Source organism: Vipera ursinii (genome assembly GCF_947247035.1).
Source record: "Vipera ursinii genome assembly, chromosome: 3".
Lineage (NCBI taxonomy): Eukaryota > Metazoa > Chordata > Lepidosauria > Squamata > Viperidae > Vipera > Vipera ursinii.
Window position 1 is genome coordinate 89,636,101 of NC_139516.1, and position 24,185 is coordinate 89,660,285.

At 37.7% G+C, this 24,185-nt stretch overlaps 1 protein-coding gene across 3 annotated transcripts; it reads left to right on the forward strand.

The window, feature by feature from the left end:
* The first annotated feature begins 680 nt into the window (after positions 1-680).
* On the forward strand, positions 681-22,819 carry RNPC3 (RNA binding region (RNP1, RRM) containing 3). 3 transcript variants are annotated; one of them, XM_083357841.1, is made up of 15 exons: positions 681-853; positions 1,659-1,706; positions 2,480-2,592; positions 3,134-3,217; positions 7,051-7,162; positions 8,616-8,684; positions 9,705-9,844; positions 10,936-11,061; positions 12,727-12,863; positions 13,924-14,085; positions 14,285-14,379; positions 14,462-14,520; positions 16,175-16,307; positions 17,634-17,704; positions 21,524-22,819. In XM_083357841.1, the coding sequence occupies exons 1-14, from the start codon at positions 683-685 to the stop codon at positions 17,700-17,702; spliced, it is 1,518 nt and encodes a 505-aa protein (XP_083213967.1). In that variant the 5' UTR covers positions 681-682; the 3' UTR covers positions 17,703-17,704; positions 21,524-22,819. The 3 variants fall into 3 exon arrangements, with proteins under 3 accessions (XP_083213967.1, XP_083213968.1, XP_083213969.1); XM_083357842.1 differs by having other exon boundaries at positions 22,593-22,819; XM_083357843.1 differs by lacking the exons at positions 16,175-16,307; positions 17,634-17,704 and having other exon boundaries at positions 22,593-22,819.
* Positions 22,820-24,185: the final 1,366 nt, after the last annotated feature.

Genomic DNA, 24,185 nt, shown 5'->3' on the forward strand with positions numbered 1-24,185 from the left:
AGCAGCATTCAAAAGACATGTGAAAGCAGTTCAAGTAAAATCCCAATACATTACAGGTTCAGATGTGAGTTATCACAGAGGCTTGTAATGGTCTTGTGATGAATAGGTTTTCAGGTGAAGTTCTTTGGAGGGTGTGAATTATTAGTGGGTCAGGTGTGAGTTATCAGTAAGAGCCTGGTGATGGGTCTTTTGAGATCTGCTGTTTCTTTTATATATATATAGTGCTTACAAATTGGATCAGCATTAGCCTTTGAAACGAAACAGAACGGAACTGAAACCGTTTCCCATACATTTTTGGGAAGATCCAGATATTCCATAAACTTTTTTTTTTTGTAGGAGAGATTTTTTATGTGGATCTCGAAATAGAACAGAGCAGTAGTAACGAGTTCAATTTGAGGAAACTCGCTACAAAAGAAAACAGCATTTCTGTGCGGATCTTGCTGTTATCAAAAGCAACTCGTAGCTAGACATTCTCCCTCACTCCACTCCATATTCAAACTTTCCCGGCCACTCTCCTCACTTCGTAGCTTGCCCCATAGGGTGTTCCAACCCTCGCGAGATTTCCCGTGTCCTCTGCTTTTTGCGTTTCGGCCTGCGAGATTTCAACTGCAAGATCGCAAGCTGGTCTTGCAAACGGAGGCGCATGCGCAATGTCAATCTGTCCGCCATTGGTTGGAAAAACATGGCGGTTCCCAGTTCGGAGGCGGGTGGTCGGCAGTTGCGACCGGGAAAAAACAACCGGATCCTGTTGGTGCGACATTTGCCCGCCGTCTTGTCGTCCTCGGAGAAGGAAGAGTTGCTGAGGCACTTTGGGGCTTCGTCAGTGCGGATTCTTTCGGACTACGGCAGGCTGGTAGGGAAGAGGCATCTTGGTGCATGCAAGGTTGTTTATATCTCGGAGGCATTATCACGTTTTCAATAAACAGAAAGTGTAAGCCACAGAATGGCAACTCCTGGATTGGATGTATACTTGGGCTGTTCTTTCTCCTCTACCTGAAGGAAATACATTTATTTTAACTTATTCCACCCAGACCCGCACCTGTGAGATGGGCTGCAACATAAATTTGATAAATGAATGCCTCCTATAAGTGCCAGAGATACAACTGGCTTGAAGCTAACGAGTAATCGAGAGACAAAAGGAACAAATTTGATTAAGAGAGCAAAAGAACGAGGTTGAGATTCTAAAGGATGACAGATACAAATTTTATTTATTTATTTTATTATATTTATATACCGCCCTTTCCCGAAGCACTCGGGGCGGTTTACAGGGTGATTAAAACAAAAAATATAAAAGTTAAAAATAGTTAAAAACATTATATCCATCCCTGAACAAATAAAACCCCAGTTAAAATTAAAATTAAAATTCTCAGCCTGGGCCAGAGAGCTCGAAGAGCCAGGTCTTCAGGTCCCGGCGAATTCAATCACAATTATAGAGATTATTTCAGAAAATCCATTGGTTTGCTCTGCTTCCCCTGTCTATTTCTGATGTTGCATTGAAGAAATCAGAAACTCCAGTTCAATTTCTAGTTAACTCAGTGTATTCAGTCATTTAGTCATTCAATTATATTCGGACTAACCTGCCTTTTGGTTGTGACATGGGCATAGAATATGTTTTCTCTTTGTATAAAAGTGTACCTATACCTGGTTTATTTTTTCAGAAACACACAGCTTTTGCAACTTTTCCCAATGAAAATGCAGCTACTCAGGTGTGTATTGGGCTTTTTTATCCCATTGATTTGCTTTCCCTACTTGTATGTCATTATGTGTGTCCATAGAGCAGGATCAGGTAACTTTGTGTGTTTCATGTATTTTCTTACATTTTGAACTTTATTTATTTATTTGTTTGTTTGTTTGTTTGTTTTATATACCGCCCTTCTCCCGGAGGAGAACTTCTATAATTCATAAGAAATATGGGCAAAGGATTATGAAAGATTCTCTCTCCCTTCCCATTTTTGTCAGTTTGAAACCATTTTTAGTGTTTCTATTGGTTTAATATTTCATGTTTTTATTGATTGTAAGCCACCTAGAGCTGTTTTCTGGTGAAATGGGCAGCCTATAAGTTAAATAAGCAAAAAGGAAATAAATAAAGTTGTTAGTGATATTTGTGGGTTACTGGTTGTCACTCCTGTAATGTAAAAACCGCAAGTATACAAATAAGTCTAATTTATTTGAAACAATACTCATTGTGATACTTCAGATCAACCACATATAGGATTACTGTATAAAGTAGCAATATTTTATATAATTAGATACTTGATATAGTCCTGAGAACTTGCAGTTAGTGTTTTGTGTATTTAACAACTGCCAGATGCGTAGACTTTAATCCCAGTCAGTAATGGCCAAGAAGGTTGGGTAACATTGTTAGCCTGTAGATGAGAAAGTAGGATTGGGTAACATTGTCATTTTTGCTTTGACTCTATTTTTTGTGCTGGCTTTCCCACTGCTATTTGTTCATTTAGCTTGTTGTATTCTATTTAAGGCTTTATCAAAATTACATCAGCTGAATCTTCTAGGCCACACTCTTGTAGTTGAATATGCAAAGGACCAAGACAGTGGTCTTGCAATTAGCCAGCCTTCTGAAAAAGACAAAAGGTATGTGGACATTTTAAATTCAATAGATTTATAATACCTTGGAAACTAAACACCGCAGGTAGCTAATAACATTTATCCTAACACAGAGACACACTTGCTTCATGTGATTAATAAGAAAAGATCCATACTGTTTATCCAAATCATATTTGCATTACTTCTAATAATAATATAACTAGTAATGCAGTTAAGATTGTTCTTTTTCAGCTACTGTTTTTATTGCTGGTCTTATAGTCTTGATGATACCTGTAAATGTTCAAAGACCCTTTATATTTACAGGAATATTTTGCATTATTTAAATTTAAATATTTGAGCATAACAAATTTAAATACTGATTTGACTAATGTCTGTGAGTCAGCATCAGTTAATAATTTTATAGAAATAACTTATTGCTGTATATGTAGTTTTCAGCTTTTTCCTTTCTTTGATGCAGCAAAAAAAATGCAGGCAGACTGGAATAACATGAATGAGCAATTTAGAAATTTTGCTCATTGAATATTAGAGTAATATTTGTATGTGCTTGTTTATTGCTATTGTTATTTAGTCTTGAAGAACCTGTCAAAGAAGAGAAGGAACAAAAAGACCTAAGCTGTCTGAGAATTGAAAGTGGAATTGCTCCTAGCCATGGGTCAGTACCTGGTTCATATGTTAAAATTACCTAATCGTACCCTCAAACTACTTGCATGCACGCAAAGAGTTTCAAAATCAGATAAGTATGCTTGTTTGCAGATCTAACTTTGCAGATCAACCCCTTGCCCTTACACTGTTAGAACTGCAATATTTTCCAGAATCACTCTTACCTTAACATTTACATAGGATGAGGGGATTTTTTCCCCTTTCTTTGGATAAAACCTGGAAAGAAACAGAACATGCTCTTCCTGAAAAGATCACTGCACCCCACCTTGATTCCATTAATTGATTTGGTTGATTCTAATACCCCTAAATTTATTTCTTGAAAGATGTGTTAGAGCAGTGGTCCCCAACCCCCGGTCTGTGGGTGGGTAGCAGGCTGCAGCATGCCAGCAATCGGTCCGCACAAACAAGCAAAGCTCCATTCATGGGATGCAGGCAGCACACAAAACCACGCACACTCCGGTCCGCGGAAAAACATTGGGCACTGGTGCCCAAAAGGTTGGGGATGTCTGTTAGAGTGTGATGATTCTTGATTTTTATTTTTTCTAATATCTTTTTCAGTACTGCCGTTTTACATGGGTTGAGGTCTAACTTCTCAGTGCTTGTGTGCATCAGCACTAGAACATACCAAATGAATTATTAGATATTGAACAGTATGGAGCAGCATTTCAGCTTCTGAAATTACCCTTTATTTCAGAAGTAGCTTTCTTTTTTTTATTAAAAAGTTTTACAATACATTTTATCTTTAGCAAAACAAAACCCCTCCCAACCCCCTCCCCTCCCACCCTCTTCCCACTCCCCAGCCCTCCCCAACCCCTCCCTCCCTTTCCCCTCCCCCCTCCCCCCGACTTCCCAGAGCTGAGTACAGGGTATAAAAATACAAACAATCATAATCTAACTTATGCAAACAATCCTAAACTATTTAAACTATCGCACTTTAACTCATATAGATAAACTCCAAACGTATATATCATATCAGTAATTATTCAAATGCAAAATAATACTTTTTAGTCCCATATTTGCTCCGTGGTATCTCTCTGTTACAAATAGTCTTTCAGGTGCACTAAGATCTTTACCATATCGTCGAAATTAAAAACTTTACAGTCCATTCTTCTGTAATCAGTAATTCTACCTTTTTACTAGAAATCTTACTGCCATAGTTAAATTCAACATCCATTTAATATTTAATCCACCACAATAATATCAATAATACCCAATAAGAACAATCACAGACAGAACAATTTTATATCAATTATTAAAAACTATTCTTCTTTCCAACTGGGCTTTAAATTTCCATACTAAAACCAAGTTTATACAACCTTTCCTTCTCCTAATATATTATACAGCTTAAAGTACCATACATTACTTTCCAAACTTAATTTTTTTTTATATAGTCACATCATTCTTATATTTTCTATTACATATTTCATTATTACCCATAAAGATATTACAAGTTAACTTTCATCTATAATTTTTTCCCAAAGTTTCACCAGAGCATGTCACAAAGTGTATACCTTGAACAGAATATCCACCTTCTTATCACACCATAAATATACATACCAACCAAACAGCAAATCATAACCTACAAAATTTCAGTAAGCACTACTACAAATCTTCCCAATTAAATTTTTCATAATTATCTTAAAATTAAAGCAACATAAAATATTACAACACATAGTTATTTTATAAGGGTGAAAAGTATATCCCCAAATATTTAGCCCTTCTAACAATTTCAATTCCCATAATCCTTATTACATTATTATCTCCTTCAGTTATGCAACTAAATCTTCAGGCTTGGTTCATTCGTCTAGAAGCAGCACGCCTCTTCCAGTTTCTGGCCGCCTCCAGTGATACTGAAATTTGATCCACTCCTGTAGGTTTCTCATCTGTCTGTATTATTCCTTCAGCACCTTGTAGATTCTCTCTGCATCGTTGAGACTCTCTCTCACCTTTCTTCTTTGTAGATTCCAAAAATGGTATGGGGGCTGCTTTTAAAACATTACTGTAGAAATCACATGCCTGAATCAACGTAGTAAGACGATGCCTCGTACCTTCATAGGTCACCACCATACCCACTGGTATCTGCCATCTAAACTTGATATCACGTCGTCTCAATTCTTGTGTCAAAAAAGCAAATTCCTTCCTTTTTCTTAAAATTCTTGGAGGGATCTCTTTTAAAATCAAAACATTTTGCTCAGCAATTACAAAATCAATGTTGTAGGAGGCCTGAATAACTTCATTTCTAATCATTCTCTTTGTAAAATAAACCACCACATCTCTGGGTAATTTCCTTTGTCTTGCAATCCAAGAATTAACACGAAAAATTTTATCTATATCTTCCATTATTTCATCTGCTGGTCGTCCCAGCACCCCTTCCAGAGCCTCAGAAACCATTTTCTTCAAATTTTCTTTAGGATTTTCTTTTAAGCCTCTAATCCTTAAAGCAAACTCCATCTGATAATACTGTGTCGAGGTCAAATCACAGTCAATTTTCTCTACCACATTTTCAGTTTCTGTTATTTTTGCTTCCAATCTAATATCATTTTGACTGAGATCTTCCACTCTTTCATCCAAATTCTCAATACATATAGCCATGCCTTGCAATGCAGATAAAATGTCTGCTCTCATTTCTGTTAATTTCTCTGTAATCTTTTCATCCATAACCTTAGCTAGTTTTTCTGTTTTTCTGTTAACTTCTGCTCCAACTTTTTGTCCATTATCTCAGCAAATTGTTGCATTTGCTTTTCCATAGTCTCTTGCAGCACATTCTGCAAATATTTTACTGTAAGGGCTGATGCAGATACGGGTGCAGGGGACAATAAAGTTTTCAACGAAGACTGCTGCACCAGAGCAGGAACTTTAGAAGATATAGCCGCCATTTTCACCCACTATTGTTAGCTACGCACGTCCACTTACGAGCTCAGCAAAGTCCATTGAGTTAAAGATCAAAAGACCATCTTCACCAAAATCTCCTGCATCGCTCTGCCTGCGTCCTCGTTCTCCAAAGTTCTTTCTTGCTAGCAGGGATGGTTGCGAACGCCCTGTTCTGCTCCAAAAAACCCGGAGCAGAGGAGCCTCACAGTCCGGACCATGCCCAGGCTTCCGGGGGGGGGGCTCAATCCTTCAGCCGCCAAAACTTTAAGTTCTGGCGGCCCCGGAGAGCTCTACCCCTACCTGGGCGCTCACCCCCTCCTCTTCTCCCAAGGAGGGGGCTTCCGAGCCGCCGAAACAGCTAATCAACGCTGTTTTCGGCGGCTCTACGGAACCGCGAGGCTGACAGCCAAAAAATGGCTACCTCCGGCGACGCCTTTCCACCGGAAGTAGATGTAGGTTTCATATGGTATTAGTAGTTACTATTAAGTAAAGACAAACACAATGTCCCCAAAACTAACAATACAACTTGTAATTTTTTTTAAGTATGTTGGTAGGCTATCAGGCTCATATAGAAAATAGGTACAATTCCAACAGAGAGATAAAGTATCAATGAGGCAGACACATAGATAAATCCAAAATTATATGGGGCCAGACTGATCCTTGAGAATTTCTCAAGTGTTTATACAAATACATTATCTTGAATGCTTAATGTGCTTAATCAAGCTAAGCCACCAGACTAGAAAGCAAGAGACCATGAGTTCAAGTCCTGCATTAGCCATGAAACCTACTGGGTGACCTTAGGTCAGTCATTCTCTCTCAGCCTAACTCACCTCATAGGGTTGTTGTGGGGAAAACAGAAGGAGGAAAGTGCATTGGATATGTTTCCCATCTTGAGTTATTTGTAAAAATAATAAGGCGGGATATAAATAAATACCTCATTGTTTTCTCCTACAGGTTAACGTTCCCTATAAATTCGTGCCTCAAATATTTGTATCCCCCACCATCTAGTACAATCTTAGCCAACATAGCAAATGCTTTGGCAAGTGTTCCTAAATTCTATGTACAGGTAAATATGTATAGCTTCTTTTATTTGAATATAATATTCAGCAGTATTGATTGTGCTTAATCCTAAGGCAAAAATATTACTTCTGTGTATTAACTGCTTAAATGTTAGTTATTAATGAATTATTTAAGGGACAAATTCAATTGGTGGAAAAGCCTCAGGTTAATGTGTATATTCAGTATTTGATCGAATTGACACACCTATTTTTTGTGGAAAGTAGAAATCACTGCATTCCTTCTATGCCTTTGCTGTCTTTGATCCTCCAAAATGAAGGTTTCACATTTGGCTATAATATTGTCACCCACACAGATATTAGAATTCCTTTTCAGACCTAAAGGAATCTTTCGTAGGATGTTTCTGATCTATAGTCTTTATCTCTGTTTCTATTTATTAGTTGATGTTTACTAATTTACTGATCAGAAATTTATTTTTTTTTCAGTGTAGATTTGTAACTTTCACATTTACTCAAAAGAAAGATGAATCTGAATTTAAACGATCCCTTTCAAAAACAAAAGAGTAGTTATCCTCTCCCCCACCAATAAATATAGAGGAAAAAAAGTGCTGTATTACCCAGCTTCTCTGTCCTGTCAACCTAAGGTTACCAAAGATAACTGAATCCAATCTTGCAGTTCCTTAATCCCTAAAAACGTCAGCATGATTATGAGGTCAGAAGAAGAAATAACTGGACCCAGAAGGAAACAACCCTTTTAGGCATTACAGAAAAATTTAGAATTCAGTAGGAATCTACCCTTTCATACATCGTCTGCAAAAGCATTAAAATTCATATTGCTTTTTGGTATAGTTGCATTTTAAACAGAAAGTAATGGTTTAAAAATTATAATAAACTTTCAGGCATCACCCTAAGTAGGCTTTGCATAATAATATTTTGTATTTCAAGATCTTTGTTATAAAATCTGACATTTAGACAGCTGTTATAGTTCTTTAATATTCCTATTTTGATGATTTTAAAATTGCAATTTTATCATCACTATTTTTAGAAGCTTGGAAGCACCCTAGGCACATTTTCTTATGTGCTCAAATCCTTATTTTGCTTCACTGTGCGCCATTGTTTTTTGGAATGATAACAACTTGAACTTACTGCCTTCTTCCTACATTATTGCATTATTGTATTGTATTAATAGATCATTGTGCTTTAAAATACGTCTGCATAAACCTGCCTTTGAAAGATGCTTAAATGAGGTAAATTAATTTCACATGAAGAATCTTCTCCTACCTTTTCCCCCAATTCCAGAACTTTGTCATGAAATACAAATTTCTACTCAGCTGTGTGGCGTGTGAAACAGTTTTACAAATCTGTAATGAGTATTATAGAGTGTGGAATGTTCGAAGTACTATGGCAAGGCATTGATCTAAAGATTGTTGGCATAATTACATCAAACCCTTAGAATGTTCTTAAGAACTGCTGTTTGAATATTATGCTACTATTCCATTTCAGGTTCTGCACCTTATGAACAAAATGAATCTTCCACCTCCTTTTGGACCAATTACTGCTCGGCCACCCATGGTAAGGAACTTTACTGTTTACAATACCAGGAAGAAAAGCAATTGTGCATATACAGTATAATTTTAATTTACATTTTCTCCCTGAGGTCAGAAACCAGAGTACTGCTAGTTTTCATTTAAGTGCCTGTATGAGCATAGCGGAGAGTTTAACATTTTTCTTAAAATGGAGAGTATTGTGAAAACCTATTTCAGTAGGTTGTGGTAAAATATTTGCCTCAAACCCTAAAATAACATAAGTCCAATAAACATAAAATGGAAAAGGTTATATTGCAGCCTAGCTCAAATTTGCAGTATCTTGTTGAGTTTTCTGCCACTTTTTTAGTCTTTGCTTCTGTTGCTCTTCCTCATGGTGGAGCAATATATGAACTACTTGGCCCACTATGGAACATCTCTCGAACAACTGGAGCAATTTTGATAGCCTTCAAATATTAAGTTATGGATTTTCAATCTGTATAATCCAAAATAAAAAATATATGAAACTGCAGTTTTTACTTCCTGTTCTAACTTCTCATTGCAGTCAAATACAATAGTTTCTTTTTAAAAAATTGCATATACAGAAAAGCGTTTTGCTTATCCCTCTTTGGTCTTCACTCTGATTTAACTGTTGACTTTCAGTTTGGGAATGTATTGCAAATGTGATGCAGAGACTTTGGCCTTTGTTTTTATGATTGCGTGTGATAGTTTGTGATAGGGAGTGTGACTGACTCAATAGATCATAGAGTGATATGATATAAGTGTGTATGTGTTAAGTTTCCAATGTATGGGCTTTTCAAGTGACACTGAGGCATTGTTTACCTTAAAAGTCCTTTATTAGCCTAATATACTGGCAAATGCTTGCTCGAAGGAAGCTGGAATCTGAAATCTCCGCCCCCTTGTCTAGCAATAACATTCTATATTAGCAGCGTTGACATCATGCTTAAATGTGTATGTGTTTATATGTAAGGATTCTTGCATTTAAATAATTATTTGACAGATTATTTAAATAATGATTTAAATAATTTCTATGTTTTACTCTGTTTAGTATGAAGAGTTTATCCCTTTGCCACCTCCTATTCCTCCTTTGCCTCCTGAGGAGCCTCCATTGCCTGAAGACGACGACAGCCAAGACTCAAATAAAGATGAGTCTGAATATGAAAGTGCCGATGAAGAAGAAAAAGAAAGGTTGATAAGACTGCAGCAAAGTGCTATCCTTTGGGTGCAAGCTTTAGTTTCCGTGAGCCTAAAGATAGTAGAATTGGGAGAGTGTACTCTTCTATTGAAATGTTAGCAGCAGCATATGTCCAGACAGCATTAAACAACCTCGAAAGCAGTAAAATCAGCTTGTTTCAAATATATGCATTTCAGAACTACGTACGGTTCGGTGTTGGCCTTCGGCTACGATGAACTTAAGCAATATACTTTATGCTTTCTTTGCACCTTTTCTAGAGCGTGGCAAAATATAAACCCAATCCTGCTGTTTAGATACCAACTGTGGAGAGATTGATAGACTTATTATAATTTGGCAGGTTTGGCTCCTTATCCAGACTTCATAGCTACTTCATAATTTCTGTTTCTTTTGGGACCCTGCACTGAACTGAAAAAAAGGGACGCGGTGGCTCAGTGGGTTAGGACGCTGAGCCTGTCGAACAGAAGGTCGGCAGTTTGGCGGGTCAAATCCCGAGTGCCGCGTAACAGAGTGAGCGCCTGTTACTCGTCCCAGCTTCTGCCAACCTAGCAGTTCGAAAGCACGTAAAAATGCAAGTAGAAAAATAGGGACCACTACGGTGGGAAGGTAACAGCGTTCCGTGCGCCTTTGGCGTCTAGTCATGCCGGCCACATGACCACGGAGACGTCCTTGGACAAGCGCTGGCTCTTCGGCTTTGAAACGGAGATGAGCACCGGCCCCTTGAGTCGGAAACGACTAGCACGCATGTGCGGGGGAACCTTTACCTTTACCTTACTGAACTGAATCATGTAATTCAGAGAAGAAATTGCAACTGAAAAAGGATAGGCTTCATACTTAAGTTTTATCAGAATTGTTTTGTAGGTTTTCTGCTGTCGGGCTTTCAGCATGAGAGGCAAAACTATAAAAAGCCATAACCATTTTAGTTTCTGGGCTATATACCTGTTACCTATTACAATATTGGATCTCTTGGAAAGACATTAATATTTTACATAAAAATCAGCCCCTTACTCCTCAAATGTTAATATGTAAAGACATTAGAAAAATTCCTTTTTCTGTACAGATATAAAAAGTTGTGTCTAATTTTTAGATTTACAAAATTGATGGAACTAGCAACACTTCAGCCAAAACGACAAATACCAACAAAGCAGCGCCATGCAAGAAAAAAGAGAAAGATAAGGGACTTATTAAATGTTTCCCTAGTTGCTCCACCCAGGTATGACCCAAAAATTAATGCATAATAGTTCCAATTAACTGTAAACCTGGTTTTACTCTTGTGGATGTTTTGAATGAAAGACTGTACTTGCTTGTTGATCTTCACACAGCACACTAAACCAGTTTTGCCTGCCCATATTATAGTTTATGTATGGGGAACATATTGTGCCTTATATTTTTATGGCATATTTTCTTCTAGGATATGTACATCAAATGATAAAGAAAGATGTTTTGTTGAATGTTTCCCTAGCTATAGTACTCTATAGCCAATAATTCGTCTGAAACTAAGGCAAGCGCTGGATTTGTGAAGCGTGAAATCAATAACTTATCATAATATACAGTATATGTGATGTGGATCATAAGGAAAATACATTATTTTCAATTTCCTGGGTTTTGACTTAGTGGGAATTGAAAATATCACCTTAAGCTGACTTTAAAAAATGTTAATTATGGATTTTTTTAAAAAATAGGAATAATTTATAGTGTGCATAAACTCCATGTTTAACATGAGATTGTAGCTCACATTAGAAACTCTTGGCTTCTGTCAGAACAGAAATGTCTTAAGTGGAATTGTTCCTAAAAAAAAATGGGTTGAGATTTGATTTCTCTCCTAGTTAGATTTCTGTCTGTGTGGCCTATAAATGCACAGGGGAACTGTAGTCCACCTGCTTCTCCCTGGATTATTTTCCAGGTTTACTAGCTCTAAGCACTATAGATATGGAAGAATTTCTTCAGCCTCTTGACAGCTGAATCAAGCAAATATTCAACTGGAAAAGCTTTTTTACAGGAGTAAGTAGAGATGGCAATTTCATCTCTTCTAAGGATCAGCTTTATTAACAGGTTTTAGAATAATTGATTATAATAATGAGTCCCTGTGACTTTTGTCTCAGGAGTTAATAAAATTGCTGTAATGCTTGAATAGTTTTTTTTAGAAGTATATATTTCTGAACTACCTTGAATATTCAAAAGATTGACCAAAACCATTTAAAAATATTTTTTCCCTCAATAAAAAACTGTCTATGGAGATTCTCAGTCCTCCAGGTTATGCTTGTCCCAAAGGTACACTTGAAAAGGCAACAGAACTTTCTTAATTTTTTCCTTGAAAATGTTTCTCATCCAAATAGCTTCTTCAGTTCTGGCTGAAGAAACTTTTTGGATTGGAAATATTTTCAAGAGAAAAAAAACAAACCCAAGATAATCCAGTTGCCTTTTGAACAGCACATTTGGGTTAATAAAAAATAATCAACTAAGGGTATAGGGACACGTTTCTCAACTATGATACCTTATCTATAGTACATCTGAAGCAGCCTGCACCAAATTTATCCACTTTCCGGTGATTCGAGATTTGTCTCATGCCACTGATTACAGTTTGACATAGACTAAAATATAATATTTTAAGGATTTATAACCAAAATTCTGGGCTCAATTGTAGTTAATAAGTCAAGAACTACCTGTATAGCTTACGTTTTCAAATTACATTGTTCCAAATAGTCTGTAGCACGCAAAGTTAGTTCAGAAAAGAATGTCTGCTAAAAGATAGTAGATTGCTTAATTGCCTGCTATTGTATAAAATATCAAAGTGCTCTCAAACAAATGTAAAATGGAGATGTGGGGAAATACCATTTAGCAAAAAAATAAAATGAGCTTCATGTTGTGTTTTGAACAGTAATTTGCACCCAGCTTTGACACCTTCGGACGTGTTTGAGCAGTCACAAACTATAGGCATCAAGAAGATTGAATTCAACATTTCTGCAGATACGCCTACTATTCTTCAGAAAAGCCTGGAAAAGGAGAACAATGATGGTATGGTATATATGAGTATTTGCTTATAGACAACTTTAACAGTTTAAATTTCTTATAGTGTGCACTAGTATGTAAGGAATGAGTCACATTGCTAATCTCTGTGATCTCTCTGAGGAACCAGTTAGTTGGGCTTAGGCAAGCTACTTTCTTAACTGCCATCTGTATTTAGTAAAAAAAAATACCAATAGTGATCGCTAAAGTTTTGCAAGATACTGTTTTAAGCATTCTAAAATGTGATGTAAGCATTTAGCATACAGACTGTTTCAGTGATCATTTGAAATTACATTGGCACCGAATAAGGAGATTTATGACCATTTCTTTCACTTGCAGCTATTGCAGCCTCCCCACAGTCATGTGATTGTGATTCGGGTGCTTGGCAACTGGTGTGCATTTACGATGGTTACAATATCCCGTGGTCATGTAATGGCCATTTGCAACCTTGCAGTTGGCTTCCAACAAGCAAAGTCAGTGGGGAAGCCAGCAGGAGATCACAAGTCAGGGTCACGTGAGACATGACATGAGACATGGTGGAGATTTGGTTAACTGCCACAGCTGGAACCTGATGAGTTGCTACCATAAGTTGGGTGTGGTCACATGATTGTCCACTTGCTAATTCCAATTCTGGTCAGTAAATTGGGACTAGCCATACTTATGTGGAGGTGGCACAAATGGCCTGACTTGAAATTACAAATGAAGGCATATATATGTGTCCCAAGATAAAGTTGCAAGATCCAATCTGGGTCGGTCACTGGGACCAGAGGTTTACTCTTCTGAGCTTTTGGATTCTTGTATTGGAGCCCATTTTCCTGACTGACCCAGATTGAATTGAAATTCTTTGGTTATTACGGTAGTATTTTCTGACATTATGTCTGCCATGAAATAGCCATTACTATTTCTGTTGATGATAGCATCAATCTGATATACTTTTAAGCTTTTTTAATTCAGCGAGATTAAGGATGCTTAAGTTTATTTTATGCTGATGTTGTTAAATTGTTCATTCAACTCTTGTGACTGGATTAAATATCATTTAAACATTTTGCATCTTTTAAAATAAATTTAGACTCTTACTCGTCATCTGATGATATAGCTAATGAAGGATTTGGAAAAATTTTCCCGGCTCCCAGTTCTAATCATAAAGAGGACACAGAAGATGAAGAGGATGAAATTCCTTCAGAATTTGTTTCTAAAAGAGAGTTAGAAAAAGGCAAAATCTCAAAAAAAGGTGACTTTATAATTTTTTAAGCATTTTGTAGCATACCGTGGAAATACCGTATTTGATTATATCCCCATGTGATATTAACTTTTAAATTTTGATCTATCACTATAGTCTTATAATCAGTGTCCAGTATTAAATCAAGCAAGTTACCCTAAAATGCAAATGGCAAATAATATTCTGATTTTTGTGTTTTGGTATGTTCCAGAAATGGAAACACTTTATGTCTTCAAAAATTATGAGCCCGGAGATCCAAACTGCCGAATTTATGTGAAGAATTTATCTAAACAAGTTCAGGAAAAGGTAACTGGAAGTGGAGCAGAATGTTTTGGCTCTTTGGTTATGGTTACTAACTTTTGCTGTTATATTTTTATTTCAATCCCAGGATTTGAAATTTATTTTTGGAAGATACATTGACTTTTCATCAGAAACTGAACGAATAATGTAAGTGCCTGGATAAGTCAAGTAATATTATTAGAATTTTTGTTATCCCCCTTTATATATATAAAAAACTCAAGTTAGTGAATAAATCTACTGCACCTACCTTCTGTTTTCCCCACAACAACAACAACCCTGTGAAATGGGTTGGACAGAAAGAGAGTGACTGGCCAAAGTTACCTAACTGGCTTTCATGCCAAAGGAAGGCCTGGTACCCACAGTCTCCTGATTTCTGGACCAGGACCTTAACAAGCTATGTACAGGTAATCCCCAAGTTACGAATGTTCATTTAACGCTCGTTAAGTGAAGTTGTGTGATAAGCGCCCCCTAGTGCTTATGAGCAAGTCTCAAAATTACGAATATTGCAGTACCACGGCAGTCGTCCGCCTTTACGAGCGACCGCTGTGGCATTGCAGCATTCAACCTGGTTATTCCCACCTCTGTCCCAGGTCTCCCTAGGCACCAGGCCTTCAATACTCACCCTGTGAAGATCGAGATCCTTCGCTTTCTTGGCTGCTCCAAGCCTTTGGTGCATTCGCAGAGAATGGAGGCCTAAACTAACGCAAGATCAGTGGGGCAAGATCTCACACTACTGATCTCACGTGATCTAATGGTACTTTAGGGCTCTGTTCTCTGCAACAGAGAGTGCAACTGAAGCCGGGGGATGTTTCCGGGCGGCACCAACAGCCTGTAGAAGGCGTCTGGTGCCCGGATTGGGCCACTGGAGTACTGTGGAAGCATCCCCTGGCCTCAGATCTGGGCGACAGCAGGAACCGCAGCAGACAGATCTTTTCAAGGTGAGTCTGGTGCGGCAGGAAGGGAGGGGGAAGCATGAGGTATCTTAGTGGGTCGGGAAGGCCTTGAGGGCCATCACTAGGCCCTCCATGGCCTTCCCCACCCTGAGATAGCTAATATTCACTTAACGAGCTGCATGCATCTTAATGAGCAAGGGAGTGATCTCGTTCGAGGTACCGGTGGAATGGGCAGGCTCCATTGCACTCGTAACTAGACTACCTGTATATTTCCAGGATAATATTTTTTTTATTCCCCCTCTAATAACTTAAGAATATAAAATAGATAATAGATGGGGAAGAGACTATATCGAACTAAGAGAAAGTGGAATTTTGGGAATAAATATTACTAAAAAAAGTTACAAGCAAAAAAAAGCAAGCTATTTAGACATGGATATTTTCAGTAAAAATGTGGCAGATAAAAGTATCTTAATGTTTTAAGAAGGTGATGTTTTATATACATTTATAGATTATAAAATATGGAGTCGATAGAATAGATAGTTTTAAAAATGCTAATGGAAACTAGTTGCGGCCATAGATGCTAGAAACTGAGGATGGTAGCAAAAAGCAACCTGGCAGATATATTTTAACTATTATGTCTCAAAATAAGCCAAGGTTAATAGGGGAAATTTGAAGCTTCAGAAAACACCCTTTGCTTTTATTCTAAGCCTTGTAAGAACCTGATTTAAGTGGCAATTTTTGTATAGAGTATCATTTCAGAAAAAATATGCCAAGTTGGGCTTTTTGAGGGGAGAGTTAGATGAATGGTATGTGATCTGAAACAGTTGTTAAACTGTAGGAACAGTCCACTCTGTTGGATATTGAACAAATGAAAAAATAATAAATTGCTTTCTCTTGGCATAAACTAGGTTTGATATACGCTTAATGAAAGAAGGCCGCATGAAAGGACAAGCTTTTATTGGTCTTCCTAATGAAAAAGCAGCTGCAAAAGCTTTAAAAGAAACAAATGGATATCTCTTATTTAATAAGCCAATGGTGGTTGTATCCTTCATTTAAAAAGTTGTTTCATTTTAGTTAGCTGAGCAGTCTCAATCCTCCATTTAGTAACGTATAAGATTTGAACAGGAGTAAGTTTCTGTACTTATTCTCATCTTAAAACTCAGATAAATTCAAACATGGAAGTATAAACTTACTGGGCTTTATCATCATTATCCTGTGGGAGTATCTGAGGTACAGCTGTGAGCATCATGCATTACACATTGTGTCTACAGATAGTTCTTGACTTCTAATTGGTTCTTTAGTGACCACTTGAAGTTACAGTTGGTCCTCTAACGACCATTTGAAATTACAAATGAATCAAAAGGTTCTTACAACCTGGATTCAAGAGTTCTGACAGCTGCACTCCTCCCTCTAATCAGGGAGCCACATGATTGCATTTTGGGTGCTTGGCAACTGGCCCACATGTACAGCCATTTGCAGCATTCCCATAGTCAATTTATGCAATTTATGTTCTTTTTTTTCTAGAAACTGACATTTACTTCCAATTTCTGGCAAAAAATATATATACCAATTGCTGACAATCAGCTTGCTTAACAACCACTGTGTTCACTTAATGACTGCCCTGTTTGCTTAATCACCACTGCAAAAAAGGCATGGTCATATGGCCATCCCAGTGGCCCAACTTGCAACTGTAATTATGGCCTCAATTATGGTCATATGTCAAGGACCACCTGTATTTAAAGTCTTAATTTTGTGGCTTGCTACAGTGTGTGAACACAGCCATTATAGTATCTAATCAGGATAAATGACTTAGCATTGTAAATGTAAACTTAAGACTCTGCCTCAAAACAATTGGGAATGGGTTTTCCTAGAATGGTATTTCTAGTATGAATTTCTATTTTGCTAAGCTTTGGATCAATGGTTAAAGTAGTATAATTCTTTGAAGAGTTTAAAGGACATTTGGTTATCTCCACTATACATAGTAGGAATGAAGGGGGGAAAAAGTCCATCCTGTGCTTACCTTTTTTATAACTCCCAAATAATCCAGAGACAGATTGAAAACTTTCTAACTGAATGAGCAGTTGCCTAATTACTGAACTTATTGGGACCATTTGTGATTGTTTTGTTAGCTTCATCATCACTTCACAATGAGATAAAGATTACTTGCAATTACTGGCAGAATCAGAATGTTATTTGGATTATTTGTTCATAAAATCATTGATGATTATTTTTAATTAACTTTTCATGCACTGTTGTCAATATTATAGCACTTTAGTTTGCTTGTCTATTATCTGGACGTTTTCTGTGCTAATTAATTGCTTTTGCTAGGACTTGCAATTAGGTTTTTGTTCCTTAATAAATACCTAGCAATTTGCTCGATCAGCAAGACCAAAGCCAGATTCCAAAGAGGAGAAGAGAAAAGGGAAAAAAATCTGAAAGTAAGTTACATTCTCACAACCCATTTTGTCTGTGAGAACATTTATATAAAAAAAAATGCCTGGGTCATCTGAATTTGGAAGGTGGAGCTTCAGTTGACAAATAATAGTTTATAAGTTTAATTGCTTTCTTTTTTTTTAATTTAAATTTTAGGAAGAAAGCTGATTGGACCTTTTTCCATTGATAAATTTAATTTTCTGCCTATGGGTAGACTCCCCCCCCCAATAAAGGAACATTATGAATGTTATCTGCTGGGTAGCTGTATACAAAACTCCTTGTCCCAGGAATAGCAAGTGATTTCTCACTGGGAAAATACATGAGTGGTGGATTGGTACAATTTGGAAGATAAGTGTTCTTATGAAAATCAGAGTATTTTGTCCTAGGAAGTGAGTTTTGCATATATCTGCTGTAGAATTTGAAGCGGTACATGCAGAATCGCTTTATCCACAGTGATACTTAGGCCAAGATCTTAAGTTTTATTTAAACAGTATTGATTTCTGGTGAATCGATATATTTTTTCTATCTATTGGGTGCTTGTTTTCAAATTTTTATTGTGTGGTTGTTTTTTTAAAGTGACGCACATCACTAATGAAAGTCAGCCTTGAATGAATCCATTTGTAATGTGTGATTTTGACTAGTCTTCCTGAACTGTGAAATATCTAGCTCTATTCTCAGTTAAATGGTAGAGGAACCCGTTTAGAATTTTGTCACAGAAAAGTTAGCCTGGCTTTTCATTACTAGGCAAAGTCCTTTAATACCTTTGTATTTGTTTAAAAGCTTAAATGGTTTGGTGTTTCATTTATATTATTTATGTTTGCAACAATCCTGAGATCCTGGATACCGAATCTCTAGGCATCATCCAATCACATCAAATGCCACATCTAGCTACACTGGATGCACATTTATTTATTAGATTTTTTAAAAATCCCACCTTTATTACTTTGTAAAGATTCAAGGCAGCAAACACTCACAATGTTCCTTCCTCCTATTTTCCCAATAACTATCTTGTGAGGTAAATTGGGCTAAGAGAGAGTGACTGGCCCAAACTGGTTCTTTGGAGAAAGATTTGTCCGTGGACCAGAGGGGGCGTGGCTTCGTGTGCTGCCTGCATCCAGCAGCTGGGGCTTCATTTGTTTGCGCAGCCCGGTGCCGCTCCACGGACCAGGGATTGAGGACCCCTGATCTAGATGCATTATCAGCAAGCAGGGTCTGTCTCCTTAGCTTATTAATTGGCTTAGATTAGAACACCAGTCGTTCTTGATTGTTAAATTTAAGATTAATTGAACCTTGGAAATAGCAAATGTTTCAGCATCAGATACTGTCACATGATATTGCACTGTGATGTGAATACCTAAATGTAAATAATAACCATTTTTAAAAAGGATCAAAATCTCATGAGATTTCAACACACACCTCTAATCTTTGATGTTTTTAGTATTTCCTGAAATTGTGGTCATTTCTCTTTAACGTTTTTAATATCCTTAATGCTGAGATTTCACAGATAATGGGTAATGATGTCAGAGCCCAGAGTTTTTTTTTCCAGTTGGCTTAGCTAGAGTGCTTTCCTCCTTAAAGCAGCTAGTACTATTTGAAATATGTATAGTATGTCTTAGCTAATTAAAAATTCTGATAACAATTTTTAAACTTTTGTTCAAAAATTTTAGGATAAATTATTTTTATGGATCTCAACGTAATGATTAGTAAAGATTTTAGATTTTTTTCATCTCAGATAGGGTAGAACACTCCTTTAAATTCACTGTGTGTCAAAAATGCATGGGGCCAAATTTAAGAGTTTTCTTCCTGATAAACGCTTTTTGTAAGCACACAATCATTAATGTTCACATACTGCTTCCTCTTTCAAGTGGTTAAGATGTTCACCTAGGATCAATGAAACTCAGCTTTCAAGTCCATCCTTAAGTTATGGACAATTTGGGCAAAAATTGGAGGAGGGAATGCTTTGCATGCCTCTTTGAGCATACTTGCCGGTGAAATAGAAAACTGACAATAAAATAATATGTGTTCTGCTTGTTGCTGCTCAATCAGTTCTCAAATTATGAAGAATTCAGAGTACAAGGATTAAACCTGCATTTTCCAGGTTCCGTACTGCCAGATTATTTAGGTAACAGCTGAGCAGTGATGAACTAACTAAGCTGGTTCAACAACCTGGTCAGCTCTATAAGGCTGCAGAAAAAGCAGAGCATTATGTCTTTTAGTTCCATTTCAAAAAGACAGAAACTAACCCAGCCCCTGCAGGAAAAAAAGCCAAGCTTGTTGACTGAAGCCATTTATAAATTCATAAGCACCACATAACACACAAACCTTCATTAGTTGTCCATTGCACAGATTCGTCTTATATACCAATTGCGCCCCTTTTTGGACCGAGATGCCCTACGTACAGTCACCCACGCACTCGTTACCTCCCGTATAGATTACTGTAATGCTCTCTACATGGGGCTGCCCTTGAAGACCACCCGGAGGTTTCAGCTGGTGCAGAATGCAGCTGCACGGGTTGTGATGGGAGCACCCCGATATTCCCATATTACACCGCTCCTGCGTGAGCTGCATTGGCTACCAGTTGCCCTCCGGGTGAGATTTAAGGTGCTGGTACTTACCTTTAAAGCCCTACATGGCTTAGGTCCGGGATACTTGCAGGACCATCTGCTGCCGGGAACAAATTCCCATCGTCCAGTACGCTCACACAGAGAAGGCCGCCTCAGGGTACCGTCAGCTAGGCAATGTCGGCTGGCGACCCCCAGGGGGAGGGCCTTATCTGTGGGAGCGCCAGCCCTATGGAATCAGCTCCCCCCTGAGCTTCGGATGGCCCAAAACCTCCAATCCTTTCGCCGCGGCCTCAAAACACTCCTGTTCCACCAGGCTGACCTGGACTGACAGGCATTTTAATTAATTTATATTTAGAATTTTTAATTTATTTTTTAATTCTTTAATTTTAATTTATTGCACAGATGATTTCAATTTTATTTTTATCTTGATTTCTGTACTTATTATATGTTTTGTTGTTAGCCGCCCTGAGTCCTTCGGGAGATAGGGCGGGATATAAATCCCATCAACAAATAAATAAATAAATAAATATGCGTTCCATTCTCATGAGATCATTAGGTCTCAAGATTTAAATAATCTTCTATTAATTGAATTAATTCCATTAATTGCCAGTCTCACCCCTTTGTTCTGATAGAAGAGGCTTATACCCTTTATTACTAAAATAATCCTTATATGTAACCTTAATGAAAACATTTCTTTAGCGTGCCTGCATGTGACACTATGCTTACGGTGTCTACAGCAAATTCAGAAGGTATACATTTAAGCGGAGTCAAGGGAAATGTATATTATGAAAATGGCTCTTTCCCCCCCCAATTTTATTTCTGGGTTTATGCTGAAGAAGTACAGAGTAGTTTATGAATGCTGTTGTGACAAGAGTGGCTTCCTGCTGTGTAATTTCATTGAATATATTTTGAACAAATATATTTAATGTAGCTGTGTAAGCAGCATTTAGATTGGATCATAGTTACGTGTTCTAGATGTACATTGCGTAGCTTCTGCCAAAGATTGTCACCATAGAAAACAGGACAAAAAGTGAGAAAACTTAGCAAAATTGATGTAGTGGCTTTTTTCAAAAACTGTCAGGTAGCGTAAAATAGTGTAAAATATTTGTTGTAGATTTCAGATATTGTGCCCGTTTCTTTAGGTTATATTTGGTTACAAATTTTAAAATAATGATCACCATTTCAAAATTGGCAGTCTAAATGAAAAAAACAACAACAGAGAATAAAAGGATTAAACCACATTCTGCTGTTCTTCTTTAGAAACATTCCTGCGTAAATACTGCAGTAATACTGTGTCATGAAAAGTGTATCCTTTCTTGTTGTATCCTTTTTGTGAATCTTTTTATTCTGGAAAAACCTTATTTTCTAGCACTGAAGTACACAAAATGTAGTAATACAGGCTGAAATAGTAATTCTTCTTTCATTTAATAGGGCATCCATAGATTTCTCTAGCCTTTAAATGTGCCTTTTAAAATCCCAATTAGGGTGGCCAGGCCTTCAGTAAGTGTAAGTGCTCTGCTTACGTTGGTAGAGCTTAAATGCTGTGTTGTATACTAACTGATGGCCTGGACTCAAGTAACCACTGCACTGAAATTACATTAGAGAATATTGACTTCCAATATCATGGGGTCCAGGGAGAAAAAATGAATTCTTTATATGAAGTTATATGCTGCTTCTGATCTACAACTCAGGTGTTACTATCGTGTATTTTTTTTATTTCTTTGATTTCTGTGGCCGCCCATCTCAACAGGTCAGTGGTGTACACCATGAAGCATAAAAATGGCCCATTTTGCTTACGATTTTGTTCTATGTGAAACAGAGTAGAGCATAATAGCACTCAAAGACCATTGGATTCAAGTCGCCTTAAAGACCAGCTGGCCTTCCAACAAATAGAAGGACTTCTTCCTTGAATAAAAGGAACTATAAGCTAGAGCAGACATGTCAAACTCGCGACGTCATGTGATGTCACGCGACGTATTGGAACTTTTTCCCATTGCCGGCAGTGGGATGGGCGCGGTTTCTCCGTGACGCTCCAGCCCACAGGCCAGCAGTTTGACACCCCTGAGCTAGAGGATACTTAGGAAGGAGGAGACACTTTTGGCCCCTAGACTACTACTTGCTCCGTGGGGAGAGTCTCACCGGTTTTCAGGAGCAGATTTACAAGGAGAGCAATCACAATTTTTCTCCTTTCCTCCAGTGAGATCATCCTGCTCAGTAAAATTTCACCTATGGGTTCAAGTCTTAGCTTGGCTTTTTTTTTTTTTTGTAAAATGAAGTCTTTTCTGTTGAGTAATATATGGGTGTTTAACGCATTTTTAAATTATTCCAGGTGCGTTTTTGAGTTCCATGTCTTTCAAGTGTGTTCGAGCTCTGGGAAGAAGATGCATGGTAACAGAACTGTTGAATAGTATGTAAAAGTACGCAAAATAACATACAACCATCTGGTAATTTTAGGTGCATCTGTATTTTTAAACAAAACTCTTACAATGGTTCAGATAGCACTTGTGGAACATGCTTCACTTAAAGCTCTAATAAAATATTCTGTTTTGCATTGTTGTTAATGGTTTCACTAAAGCACTTTTTTTTGTCTGACATCAAACCAGAAAGTGATAGTCCCTAGGAACAAAATATCCAAAGGGGTATCTGATATTTGTCTTGGAAAGTTCATAGAAAGGGTGTTTATTGACTTGGGGAGTGGAAAAAAAGAAGAGGTAAAATGAGCTGTGCCCTGATGTGTAATTTCCTTTTGTGGGAACAGGGTGTCTTTGTGTGTGTGTGTGTGTGTGTGTGTGTGTTTGCTGATGGAAGAGCTGTTCTCCCACTCTGCTCCTTTTTCTTGCATTGTCAGAGTGTCTGCCCTTTACCATAAGAGCATAGAGGAGCAGGATCAAAAGGAAGAGGGACTTGACTCAGCATCAGTTCTGTTGGAATCTTTACCATGTTAAGTTATGAAAGCATTCCGGCGATCATCTTGGGGCCCAAGCCCAGTTCACCAGATAAACCTGATAGGCCAAAGGCCTATGCTCTGATCTGATCTGGGGGTGAGGAGTCTGGTTTCCGAGGATTCAAAGAGATTAGCAAAAAAAAACTGGGATGTTGGGTGGGTGGGGGAGCTACAGGGTGGACTTGTTTGTCCCTATCTACAGTTCTTCAGAGCTTCCAGCAATGGATGGAGGTGAAGCAAAGAGTACTCCATCAAAACAAGTTGGGGAACAAACAAAATGTCATCAATATTTGTAACGGTGAGAAAAACTTCAGAAGGAAGATTAAAAAAGGGAAATGGCTGGTCCTGGCCAAGAGTTGCTAAAAGGCTTAGGGTCCTAATTTTCAGGCTCCTTTTGATTATGAAAAGAGATTTCCAGGAACAATAAACACTACTATGCTATGCTTATAGATCTGATAAGGAAAACTGGTATAAGGTGGATCCAGCTCTGATAATTATCTTACAGAGATAATTTTTCCTACCCTGCAGTCAGCAGTGCAAATTGGAAGAGCTGAGGGTAGAATGTCGGTGCAATCAGTTTGGAAAGGTCTTTCCTGGGACTTTTTAATACCATATATTTCCTGTTGCTACTAGAATAGTTGTGCACATGGTGTCATGGAAGGAACAAGTGAAGACAGGCATCCTGCTTTTCTTCCAATTGGGACTTTTGCTTCACTTGGCACACCTGCCAGTCTTCCACTGCAAAAGTTCATTGGCATTGTCTGAAAAGATTTGCTCCCTGCAATAGTGATTTTGACTCCTTGACTTCACTGTAGCGTTAAATTTGTGCTCTCCTAGAATAAAATTGGGGTACAGTTGAGGGTGGGTGGATGATGGAGAGAGAAATATCCAGAAAGGAAAATCTGATGGGGCCATCTGCCATTTCTTTGTTGATGCCCACGATGGAATGGGCTGTGTTCCCTAGTGCATTTCCACAAG